The sequence below is a fragment of the Salmo salar genome, chromosome 05, assembly GCF_965601325.2.
Source record: "Salmo salar chromosome 05, fSalSal1, whole genome shotgun sequence".
Taxonomy (NCBI): Eukaryota; Metazoa; Chordata; class Actinopteri; order Salmoniformes; family Salmonidae; genus Salmo; species Salmo salar.
The window spans coordinates 28159879-28173803 of record NC_138295.1 but is presented as its reverse complement, the minus strand read 5'-3'; the positions used below and the strand labels follow the sequence as shown (position 1 = coordinate 28173803).

General features: G+C 39.8%; 1 protein-coding gene across 4 annotated transcripts in view; it reads left to right on the top strand.

Annotated features, from left to right (window-relative positions):
- si:dkey-237h12.3 (teneurin-3) overlaps window positions 1-6540 on the top strand; it is a 153952-nt gene extending 147412 nt beyond the window's left edge. For all 4 annotated transcript variants that reach the window (XM_014199203.3, XM_014199200.3, XM_014199202.3 and 1 more), the window contains 2 exons: window positions 186-316; window positions 4484-6540. In XM_014199203.3, coding sequence (XP_014054678.2) covers window positions 186-316; window positions 4484-5236 — 884 coding nt within the window. In that variant the 3' untranslated portion in view covers window positions 5237-6540. The remainder of the gene's footprint in view (window positions 1-185; window positions 317-4483) is intronic.
- Window positions 6541-13925: the final 7385 nt, after the last annotated feature.

Here is a 13925-nt window from a genome sequence, read left to right as displayed (position 1 = left end):
TTCAAATGTCAAAATGTTTGTACATACTTAAGCTGGTAATGCATACAATCATGCATGCATTTCCAGCTTATTCATGACAACTAAGACATTCATTACTAATGATAAAACATTACAATTTTTCCTATTTTGACATAACCACGTCATTAAATATTTAGTATGACCTTGATCTTATTTGTCCCATGTAGATGTGAATAGCTGGCTGGTGACCTTTGGGTTCCATCTACACAACACCATTCCTGGCTACCCAGTCCCAAAGTTTGATCTGACCCACCCATCTTATGAACTGAAGAAGAGCCAGCTCTGGGATGATTTACCGGTGGGTTTTATATTTTACATTATTTCAAACACTCCTTTATTGTCCTGCTATTTGTGATCCATGTATTAGAGAAATGTAAAGTAAGCAGGTTGATCTTTATATAAAAAAAAATGTTTAACCTTTATTTCACCAGGGAAGATGTATTGAGACCTAGGTCTCTTTTTCAAATGTGCCCTGCACAATACAACACAAATATACGCGTTATACACAAAATATACATATATACAGTATACACATTAAAATACAAAAACACAATCATGGGAAGCACAAGTAAAATGTCACAAATCACCCAGAAATCAGTTATATTCCTCCACAAATAATTCCCCAATCAGTACTCTAAACTGCCTGAACGGCACCAGAACATTAAGATGACATGTATTTATATTTTTTTCCAGCAATACAGTGCATTAAAACTAAAACTTAAAGCAGATTTACCTAGCTTGGTTGCCTAGAGTTAACCAATCCTTTGAACGAGTTAGGCAACTCGGGTGTCTATACTTCAACAGCAAAGTTAGATATGCAGTTAACAAAAACATGGACATTTCTGCTTATCAAAAATTACAACCAACTGATTGCAGCATTACTGCAAAAATGGAGGACGCAAGTGGAAACGGGAGAATGTAAGGAACTTGTCTGTCAGCCCTTCATTAAAGAACAAAATTGGCTGAAGAAGATTGTGATAAATACCAACGTATACCAGTTTCATTTAAGGACTAAAACATTTACAGCTGCGCCATACAGGTTGAAAAAATTGTTCGGATAAGATTTTTGATGTACCGATTCCATGACACATGGTTTATGAACTGATACACAAAACAACGCCGAATTCAAAACTCAAGAGTTTTTCAATTTCAATTATTATACAAAACTCTTGCAACCAATAGAATGTTACATACAGTTGAAGTCGGAAGTTTACATACACCTTAGCCAAATACATTTGAACTCAGTTTTTCACAATTCCTGACATTTAATCCTAGTAAAAATTCCTTGTCTTAGGTCAGTTAGGATCAACACTTTATTTTAAGAATGTGAAATGTCAGAATAATAGTTGAGAGAATGATTTATTTCAGGTTTTATCACATTCCCAGTGGGTCAGAAGTTGACATACACTCAATTAGTATTTGGTAGCATTGCCTTTAAATTGTTTAACTTTGGTCAAACATTTCGGGTAGCCTTCCACAAGCTTCCCACAATAAGTTGGGTGAATTTTAGCCCATTCCTCCTGACAGAGCTGTGTAACTGAGTCAGGTTTGTAGGCCTCCTTGCTTGTGAATGCTTTTTCAGTTCTCCCCACACATTTTCTATAGGATTGAGGTCAGGGCTTTGTGCTGGCCCCTCCAAAACCTTGACTTTGTTGTCCTTAAGCCATTTTGCAACAACTTTGGAAGTATGCTTGGGGTCATTGTCCATTTGGAAGACCCATTTGCGACCAAGCTTTAACATCCTGACTGATGTCTTGAGATGTTGCTTCAATATATCCACATAATTTTCCTGCCTCATGATGCCGTCTATTTTGTGAAGTACACTAGTCCCTCCTGCAGCAAAGCACCCACACAACATGATGCTGCTACCCCTGTGCTTCACGGTTGGGATGGTGTTCTTCGGCTTGCAAGCCTCCCCCTTTTTCCATCAAGCATAACGATGGTCATTATGGCCAAACAGTTCTATTTTTGTTTCATCAGACCAGAGGACATTTCTCTAAAAAGTATGATCTTTGTCCCCATATGCAGTTGCAAACCATAGCCTGGCTTTTTTTATGGGGGTTTTGGAGCAGTTGCTCCTTCCTTGCAGAGACCTTTCAGGTTATTTCGATATAGGACTCGTTTTACTGTGGATATAGATACTTTTGTACCTGTTTCCTCCAGCATCTTCACAAGGTCCTTTGCTGTTGTTCTGGGATTGATTTGCACATTTTGCACCAAGTACGTTCATCTCTAGGAGACAGAACGCATCTCCTTTCTGAGCGGTATGACGGCTGCATGGTCCCATGGTGTTTATACTTCCGTACTATTGTTTGTACAGATGAATGTGGTACCTTCAGGTGTTTGGAAATTGCTCCCAAGGATGAACCAGACTTGTGGAGGTCTACAATTTTTTTCTGAGGTCTTGGCTGATTTCTTTTGATTTTCCCATGATGTCAAGCAAAGAGGCACTGAGTTTGAAGGTAGGCCATTAAACATCCACAGGTACACCTCCAATTGACTCAAATAATGTCAATTAGCCTATCAGAAGCTTCTAAAGCCATGACATAATTTTCTGGAATTTTCCAAGCTTTTTAAAGGCAAAGTCATCTTAGTGTATGTGAACTTCTGACCCACTGGAATTGTGATACAGTGAATTTTAAGTGAAATTATCTGTCTGTCAACAATTGTTGGAAATATTGCTTGTGTTACGCACAAAGTAGATGTCCTAACCAACTTGCCAAAACTGTAGTTTGTTAACAAGAAATTTGTGGAGTGGTTGAATAATGAGTTTTAATGACTCCAACCTTTGTCTATGTAAACTTCCAACTTCCACTGTTTATGGGGGATACAACCATCCTAGCTCTGCAGATTTTACTGCGAATAGACAGAATCATTAGATCACTTGTTTTGGTGCTGCCCATATGTAGCTTGTTTTTGGTCGCAGGTTCAGGAATGGTAGAACATTTGAACATTTACTTGAAGCTGACTCTGCAAATCTGCAAATAGATCTGCTGGGTGATTTGAAAAGTCGTGGTCAATCAATCAATAATATAATAATACTCTTAGCAAAAATGTTTATCATTAATTTACAATCTGTAGAAACTATGAGAATAGAAAGATTCAGAACTTTTGTGAAACATCACAGCACAGTGGGAAAATATACTGTATGGCAGCTAGTAATCAAAACTGGATGGTCTTCAGAGAGGGATGGGAGGGGTTGAGAGTAGCTGAAGGATGGAACTAAAATAGATAACGAATGTAAAATATACTGTTTCCACAAAATGTATATAATATGTATAAGCAGGAAGTAGAAACCTAAGTATTTTTGTCCATTAGTTTACTCCAATTAAGGGAGGGTGGTAGGGTTAGGGAAAAATATACATTTTTAAAATGTTTTAATTATATATACAGTACCAGTCAAAAGTTTGGACACACCTACTCATTCCAGTGTTTTTTTTATTTGTTACTATTTTCTACATTGTAAAATAATAGTGAAGACATCAAAACTATGAAATAACACATATGGAATCATGTAGTAACCAAAAAAAGTGTTATACAAAACAAAATATATTTTGTGTTTTACATTCTTCAAAGTAGCCACCCTTTGCCTTGATGACAGCTTTGCGCATTCCTGGCATTCTCTCAACCAGCTTCATGAGGAATGCTTTTCCAACATTCTTGAAGGAGTTCCCACATATTCTGAGCACTTGTATATGGGGGATTGGAAATTATGCATACAATTTCATTGATAGAAGCCACAATTTATCTGCAATATTAAAGATGATCTAAATAAGACAGAAGTTTATGAAGTAGGGCCTTGTTAGCAAACAGGGAGTAATGTAGAGATCTAAAAGAGCATAGTTGTTTGCTGGATGAATATCAACCACTATGACAAACAAGCAGTGGAAAAAGAAGCATGTAATCTCTTCTGATCTGCAATATTTTTTTATTTTTTTTAAATGTAATTGGCATCACATTTAATTGGACAGCTTTTTCATAGGAAGAAGTACAAATTGGTTTCCATTTATTCTTTAATTCATTTGGCACAGTAGCAAATACCTTATCTAGAACTTTTCATTTATTGTATCCAGTTAACGTTTTCTGCTGTCCAAGACAATGTGTTAAATTTGCCCTTGCAGTACACATTCATAACACAGATATAATTATACTGTACTTGTAATACAAATTCATAAGCAATACATAGACATTTATACACACTACATATGTGACATTACCACTTGTCATTGTTAACATAATCATTATTCAATGCTTACTAAGCTGTCAAAAATTGCCTAGTAATCATTATATGATAAAAATCCACAACGGCATTTTACCTTGTTGTAGCTTTATCTCACTTCCTGGTAATACAATTATCTTGCAGGCACATGAAAACTGTTTGACGCCTGCTTCTGCTCATGAATGGACTGTAGTGTGAAGTTCTGCCATGCTCAGACATTAACATTTCACTGCATTCTCTTTACAGTCCATCTCTGGGGTCCAGCAGGAAGTTACCAGACAGGCGCATGCCCTCCTAACATTTGAGCGGCTGCCGGAGGTCAATGCGGGCCGAGGCCGCCGAGGCGAGAAACCTTGGTTATGGTTTTCAGCCGCCCAGTCCCCTATTGGTAGGGCCGTCATGTTCGCCATCTACAAGGGCACCGCCCACACACACACACTCAACGTAGCCAACGAGGACTGCATCAAGGTGGCCACCGTCCTCAACAATGCCTTCTACCTTGAAGACCTGCACTTCACTGTGGAAGGCCGCGACACTCACTACTTCGTCAAGCCCGGCCTGCCCGACGGCGACTTGGCGACGCTACGCCTCACCAGCGGCCACAAGACCCTGGAGAACGGCGTCAATGTCAGCGTGTCCCAGTCCACCACGGTCATGGACAGCCGGACTCGGCGCTTCGCAGATGTGGAGTTGCGGCGTGGGGCGCTTGCGCTGCATGTGCGCTATGGCTCCACGGTGGACGAGGAGAAGTCCCGCGTGCTTGAGTTGGCCCGCCAGAGGGCGTTAGTGAGTGTGTGGGCCAGGGAACAGCAGAGGGTGCGCGATGGCGAGGAGGGCGTCCGCCCATGGACAGAGGGAGAGAAGAGGCAGCTCCTGAGCAATGGGAAAGTGCTGGGGTACGACGGGTATTACGCACTTTCCATCGAGCAATATCCGGAGTTAGCGGACAGCGCTAATAACATTCAGTTCCTACGGCAAAGTGAAATAGGGAAAAGGTAACTAACTATTGTGCACTTGCTGCCAAAGAGACTTTGAATGGCCTGTTTCAATAGAGGCGTGGCGATGGTGGGAACGAAAGCAACAATAGTGGCATGGCCAAAGATTACATATAGCTATGTCCGAGTGGGGGGTGTGTTTTTGTAAATCATATGGGATCGAAAGCAATGCTGTGCAATGCTGTTTAACAGGGGACTACTACAGAGTAAATGTATAACTATGCCAAACCTTAATATGGGCAGTGACAAGATGTACCTCTGTAGCACAAACTGATTGGACTGTGGACTCTCAACCAGGAGCCAGGAGAAATAGTAGTGTTTTGGGAAATATTTAGTTTTTTTTGTCTCTGTTTTTTACTAAGTGTTGTCTGCTTAAAATTAAAAGAAAGTATTTAAAGGTGAAATGAAATGTTTACATACGCGTATATCTGCACTTCTCTGGAAATATGATGTATGAATTTTTACTCTTCAATAGGCAATGTCCATTACCAGATGTTTGTCTTGAATCAATGACCTTTCAATTTGAGGTTTCGTCTCACTCAGTGACCATCACACCTAACATGTCGGAATTGAGAAGCAGTCCCTTTGATAAACCCTGGCTCATACCCCTATGTGTTGCTTTTAAAAGGACATCATAACAAGTTACATGTTTTAATACCCAAAATATTTGTTTTGTGTATCAGATTCTGCCTTGGTAGGAGATCAGGGCAAAATATGTATGAAGGAAGTCTGGCACAGATACTTGTCTTGTCCAAGCACAGGAACACCATGTTTTGTAAATTATGAGTTTTATTGTTTTGTTTTCTATGAAATTGATTAACAGTCCATTGATGATTATAACGAGTAATTTATGTTGTGTTTATACCTTGTAAATAAAATCTAAAACCTTTTTTTTATATATATTTTGTATTATGTTACAGAAGAAACGATATTGGATATTGCATCATAAAAATGTGTCTTTGAATTATGAAATTTAATTTAGAAGTCTCTGCAAGATTTTGTTGCATAAGGTATGAAATATTCTGTCAAGAAACAGTAAAAACTAAATATATTTAAAGGTGGTACAGACGATCACTATATACCACATTCAGTGAAATATTTGCTCCTTTAAATCTGTTGATCACGCATAATGCCTTGTGACTTGGCCCCTGTCCAATAAATATTTAATGAACACAAATAATTAATGAACGCATATCACCCAAACAAGTTTGTCCAAATATAGAATCCATACATGTTAGCAGCTATTATCATAACTTGTGTTTTGTATAATTAATAAGATCATGGATTAAAACGCTTTTGTTCGAGTCAGCCATTTTCATTTGTCATTTGTTCTAATGAAATGGCAGTACTGTAAAATATCAAGTCTTTACTAAAGGTGTTTACTAAAGGTGTTTAGAAAGTGTTTAATGAGACCTTCATATCCTAAATGTGTGCCTTAAAATGATTAAGACGGCCAAATCCTGCTCCTCTTTGAAGTCAGCTGTTTGTAACAGTTTCGAATTAAATTGTTTAAATTGTGACAGAACCGATTTGTGAGTGTAACAAACCAGGATTTTTGACAGGACAAGACCCCTTAACACTGATGGCTTCTATCAACTTCATAATCCTAGGGTTTCGGTGTAAGTCATCTTCGCTCTGTAAAATTCTGAACGGAATCTCCAATTAGATTTTGGATTGTAATAATTGCTTGCCCTTCCTAATGTTATCAAAGCCTTAAGAGTTGTATCAGATCACAGGGCACAAAATCTGTTGAACAAGTTTTAGGCTCAATTATAGCCTGCCCACATAATCATAGGCATAAGCCTTTGAAGAATTATTAATGTGATACTAATTTGTTGAACATTAACATTTCTTCAAAATGTACAGGTGATGCAGTTCCCAGCCTAATTGTAAGGAATCACAGGTAATTCTGATCCATGCTATTTTAATAATTCGTTTTAAAGGAAAAGAAAGACCACATTTCATACAACACATATGAACCCACAATGTCTTTCCAGTCCTCTGTTGCTCTCTAGTGGTACAGTGTCTACCGCAGAGTAGTGTTTATTTTACTAGGCAAGTCAGTTAAGAACAAATTCTTATTTTCAACAACGGCCGACGAACAGCAGGTTAACTGCCTTGTTCAGGAGCAGAACAACAGATTTTTACTTTGTCAGCTCAGGGATTTGATCTTGCAACCTTTTGGTTACAAGGCCAATGCACTAACCACTAGGCTACCTGCCACCCAAGATAAGCATATGTGGATAAGATATTATGCCTGCATTCCTGGATTTTGATCGGGGTTCAGCACTTTACCTACTACTATACAATACGCAACCAGTCACTGTATGGAGTTTATATTAAACAAAATATCTTTCATAGTTTTTTTTATATTGCAGAGAAGACTGCAGGACTCCATGACATGATTTCTTAGCAGAAGCATCAAACATCACCGTAGCATCAGATAACTGCATCCGTTGGCTATTAGTACCCAGAGACAGCATCAAACAACCACAGCAAAGGGCATGATCACCAAGTTTTAGCTACATTTACCTATGCTTCAAACAGAATAGCTAAGGTGTCCCAGTACAAGTGTAAGCAAAATTATAAACAGCATAGCTCAACCACTATCACTGTGTGACCACAACAAACACCTTCAAAGCAAACCAGCAGATCACAACACACTGCTATGTGGCCTACTTCAAAGAACAGCATAAAAGCCATGGCACAAATTTCCAAGTATATCAAAGACCAACAGCATTATGCAATAAGCACATCAGACGCATGTGAAAGACATCCATGTTCTAAAATTCAATTGATGTGACTCGTATTCATTTCATATGACACAAAGGAATCAAAGTCCCAGTGCCTGAAATACCAGTGCAATCATACATGGCATGGGTGTACACACACGTCACACATTTTTAACTTGAATGAGGGAATTGGTTCACTGGTATGTATTGCCTTGGACAATGCATGAACATTCCAGTGGCATAGCGCAGTTTCGCGGCCCCACTCACCTCTCGAAAATATATAGAGAAAAATGTGCAGTTTTATAACTATTCTCATGTTATTTCACACATTTTGCCATGAGGCTGAGATTTTTTTTGCTGAGCTCAGGGATTCTTCAAAGAGGGGACAATCTCAGATATTTCTCTTCATATTAACAATTTTGAAATATGTGTTTTGATATACCAAAATATTATCTATCACACCATGTAAAGGAGCAACCTCATTTTTTTTTTATGTTTTCATAAAATTACACCATAAAAGGCATTTCATTTGTACAATTATTGTCCAACAAATGTTTAATGGCCTTGATTGTTTAATTCTAACATTAGATTATTCAAATATGTAATACAAATCACCAAACTTCATTTTGTTTTGTTTTATAGCGCTATTAAATGTTTCAGGGCTAATCCCGTTAGCATTTTGGCATGTTTTTCTAGATTTACAACATAAAACAACATTTCCAAAGCAAACATTATCCCTTAGGTCTAGCACAGCAAATATTTCAATTGTTTAAGCATATGTTGCAGAACACTGATTTTTCTTTCAGAATATTGACCAAAAAACATTTCTTAATGGGGTTAGCCATCAGTGACGGAGTTGACAAGCCACTGAGTTGACAAGCCACTGACAGTTGACAACCGATAATTAAAACAGACTTATTTTTGCCTCTAAAAATAAAAGTTCAATACAAACATTTGTATTGATTTGAAAATCCTCAATAAAAATATGATAATTCTATCAGATCTTTCAGCACTCTGACAGAGTTGACATTAGACAAAAATCTGACGGAGTTGATATTTTATGGAGTTTATGAAATATTGCATTTTTCTTCATTCAAGTGTAGCGATTGAGTTTTTCCTCATTTGCTTTATGACTCTAAAACCTAATTAAATGTAACATATTTGAACAAAAATGCCTATTTTATTTTCATCTATCAGGCAGATGGCGTTGACAGTTTATGGTTGAGACCATGGTGATTCCAAGATTGTTTTTATAAATCTATCAAAAGTAGAGAGCATTGCACACCACAGCTGCATTCCAAACACTTAAAAGACATAGCCTACTGTATCCCCTCAGCCCTCAAATTAAGTGGACAATTCTGATGGCGTATCATGACGTCTGATGAGTATACACTTGCAGGGCAAGGTGCAAGGGAGGAAGGAATGATTTTTAAATGGACCACCCTTGGCCGGAAATTCATCACTCGTTAATCCCATAATGATTGTTTTTTTAACCACCGGTAGCTTGTGGGTGCTTTATATGTGCTACAGTCAATTATGAGTGCATGTCTACTTATATTAAATATATAATTATTAATATACGCCTACTGTATGATAGCTAGCAAATTAATTAGCTAACTAACGTTAGCCTGCCTAGCTGGAACTTCTGAAGAAGGAAAATGTTTTATTTCTACAATTTCCAAAAGAAAACCAAACAAAAACATATTTTTGTGCCGTCATGGGCATTAGTAGCACCATTTCCAACTTATTTGCATTCGTTTTTAACTTACACTTGTATGTTGACTTCTCCATTAATGTTGTTTTTAAGTTTTCACTGACTTTTCTTAGCGGATATACAATTGTCGCGAATTGAATTATGGGGAGTTTCAGGCCCTGGAGTAAATTTAATTGTACACTCGCAAAGCCAACTAAAAACACGGGCTGAGGGGCTTACGTTGCAAACTTCCCTTGCTTGGCTAATCATTTGGAGCGCCCTCCAAGATGGCGACGGGGATTCCCCCAAGGGCATAAGGCGAGGTTAAGTGGACGAGGGTGTGTCTTTTAAGTGTTTGGACCACAACCCACGAGTGGTCTTGTTGCACTGCATGAGGACATGAATAAGGGGTCCTTATGGTATAGCTGACCCTGCTCATTCCTGATTCATTTAGGATTTTAGACAAACATGACAGAGTTGACCAAATCTCTGGACACCTCATTTCGGAATCATTTCGGAATTTAAGATAAATATTATTAAAGCCACAGTTAAAGTTAAAGGGCTTTTGCAAGAAACTACATGTGACCCGATTCAGGAAACTAGGTGTATGTTGCAAGTCACGACTTCACAGGAGAGCCTTTTGAACGTAAAAATATTTTTTTAATCAAAATACTTTCCTTAATATCAAATTTGTATGTTATCTGTAAATATGAATAAAATTGTTGCATTACGAGCCTAGTTGGTTTAGCCACAGAGAAAGTCAGCAACCTTCTCGCCAGCCATGATTAGCTGAGATAATGAGTGGGCTGGACATGCCAAGAGATGAGTTTTGATTGGTCTGCGGTGTTGCATCTTGTGTCTATAAAATGAGCTGCTCGTAATGTGTAGATAATACTTTCTACTGCAGTTTTTTCGAAAGATATAATGTTAGCCATGGAGAACTGCAAATATGTGATCGAGAAATGCAAATATGTTGCTACTGTTCTCAATAACATTGCTGCCCTGAATTGGGAAAAAGTTGTGATGGACTACTTCCTGGAGGACGATCGTACCATGCTGTCTCTCTCTGACTCTGAAAATGAATCAGACGATGAGGAAATCCCTGATTTAGGTAAAAAACATTTTAATTGAAGAAGACATTGTAGAGTCTTCTGATGACAGTGCTGGAGAAGAAACGGAGACAATCAACAGTGTTGTTGTCACGGAAGAAGTTGACCGAGTTTTGAAATCAGTGGAATGTCTGGTAGAAGCAATAAAACACAGGACGTCTTATTTAATAAAAGGGGTTGCAGTCTGCCATGAAGCTTTCATCCATGTATACGGGTAAGAATCTAACATTGAACCTACTATATTTGGTTAACTTTAGCTAGCTATGACAATCGGTTTGTATTGCTAGTTAAAGCTTGCTGTTAGCTAGCCAGCTGGAGTTCGAAAGGCTGGTTTGCTAAAGTTACTCTATGGATTGGGATTTTAGTAAATTTTTTAGCTAGCTAATGTTAACGTTACATGTCAAAACAAAAGACCCCAAGTTAAAGCTTGCTATTAGCTAGCTAATGTTAGCGGAGGTTAGATGGCTGGCTTGCTAATGTTACTCTATGGATTGGGATTTTAGTTCATTTTTTAGATAGCTAACGTTAGTGGAGGTTAGATGGCTGGCTTGCTAGCTAACATTAACTTACATGTATGAAGTGTGTGTAACGGTAGTATCTGGAATTTGTCTTTCTGCATCAGTAGAACACGCCTGACTCTCCTCCACCAGTCATACAATGAAAATGATCTAATGGCTCCCATCAAAAAGAGAGCTGGCCCAAGCATGCTCAGGTTACACCTGAAGCATGAGGACTTGCTGCGAGTGGTGAACTTCATCAACAACTACGCAGAGGATAATGAAATGGTATTACCAGGATGCCACCCAGGACACAAACACTTTGGTGGAAAGCTGCTGCCATCCCATGTGACAAAAGCATCAGTGTGGCGTCTCTACAAGGAATCGATGACAACACTTGGTATTTAAAGCATAAACCCATTTTGATTATTTAATTGACCTCCAACTTGATTGGCACTACTTTTATTGATCTCACATTTTTGGGGGTATTTTCCAGAGGTACGTGTAGTCGGGCTGTCTTCCTTCAGGAATCTGTGGAGAAAATTGCTGCCCCATATTTCAAGCACTAATCCGAGGACAGACCTGTGCTGGCAGTGCCAGAGGAAAAACTATCAGGTCTTCAGATCTGCCAGAAGCTGTTTAATCAGCCAAGCTGAGGAAGCAAGAGCAGCATCTCCTGCTTGTTCTGAGTGAGCGGTCTGTCTACCAGAAGATGGTTGCTGACTATATATATATATATATAAAAATAAAGGGAACACTTAAACAACACAATGTAACTCCAAGTCAATCACACTTCTGTGAAATCAAACTGTCCACTTAGGAAGCAACACTGATTGACAATAAATTTCACATGCTGTTGTGCAAATGGAATAGACAACAGGTGGAAATTATAGGCAATTAGCAAGACACCCCCAATAAAGGAGTGGTTCGGCAGGTGGTAACCACAGACAATTTCTCAGTTCCTATGCTTCCTGGCTGATGTTTTGGTCACTTCTGAATGCTGGCGGTGCTCTCACTCTTGTGGTAGCATGAGACGGAGTCTACAACCCACACAAGTGGCTCAGGTAGAGCAGCTCATCCAGGATGGCACATCAATGCAAGCTGTGGCAGAAAGGTTTGCTGTGTCTGTCAGCGTAGTGTCCAGAGCATGGAGGCGCTACCAGGAGACAGGCCAGTACATCAGGAGACGTGGAGGAAGCCGTAGGAGGGCAACAACCCAGCAGCAGGACCGCTACCTCCGCCTTTGTGCAAGGAGGAGCAGGAGGAGCACTGCCAGAGCCCTGCAAAATGACCTCCAGCAGGCCACAAATGTGCATGTGTCTGCTCAAACGGTCAGAAACAGACTCCATGAGGGTGGTATGAGGGCCCGACGTCCACAGGTGGGGGTTGTGCTTACAGCCCAACACCGTGCAGGACGTTTGGCATTTGCCAGAGAACACCAAGATTGGCAAATTCGCCACTGGCGCCCTGTGCTCTTCACAGATGAAAGCAGGTTCACACTGAGCATGTGACAGACGTGACAGAGTCTGGAGACGCCGTGGAGAACGTTCTGCTGCCTGCAACATCCTCCAGAATGACCGGTTTGGCGGTGGGTCAGTCATGGTGTGGGGTGGCATTTCTTTGGGGGGCCGCACAGCCCTCCATGTGCTCGCCAGAGGTAGCCTGACTGCCATTAGGTACCGAGATGAGATCCTCAGACCCCTTGTGAGACCATATGCTGGTGCAGTTGGCCCTGGGTTCCTCCTAATGCAAGACAATGCTAGACCTCATGTGGCTGGAGTGTGTCAGCAGTTCCTGCAAGAGGAAGGCATTGATGCTATGGACTGGCCCGCCCGTTCCCCAGACCTGAATCCAATTGAGCACATCTGGGACATCATGTCTCGCTCCATCCACCAACACCACGTTGCACCACAGACTGTCGAGGAGTTGGCGGATGCTTTAGTCCAGGTCTGGGAGGAGATCCCTCAGGAGACCATCCGCCACCTCATCAGGAGCATGCACAGGCGTTGTAGGGAGGTCATACAGGCACGTGGAGGCCACACACACTACTGAGCCTCATTTTGAGTTGTTTTAAGGACATTACATCAAAGTTGGATCAGCCTGTAGTGTGGTTTTCCACTTTCATTTTGAGTGTGACTCCAAATCCAGGCCTCCATGGGTTGATAAATTGGATTTCCATGGATTATTTTTGTGTGATTTCGTTGTCAGCACATTCAACTATGTAAAGAAAAAAGTATTTAATAAGATTATTTAATTCATTCAGATCTAGGATGTGTTATTTTAGTGTTCCCTTTATTTTTTTGAGCAGTATATATATATATGGAGTATGGTATATATATATATATATATATATGGGATGCAGGCAAATACATTTCACTGATCGGTGTAAAGACAGGCTGACAGGGGTGAGACAATTAATTGGAAATTATCTTAATGTTCTTTTGTTGTTTGCAGGTGCACTATCCTTCTGACATTATGCAGCCAGGTCCCATCTACTTTTTAACTCCTCGCAAGTGTGGCTTGTTTGGTGTCTGCTGTGAAGGAATACCACAACAAGTCAACTACTTGATTGATGAAGGCATGTCATCCAGCACAGGCAGCAGTGCAGTCATCAACTATATTCTCCATTTCTTCACCAACTACGTAGTTGGGGAAACAAGTG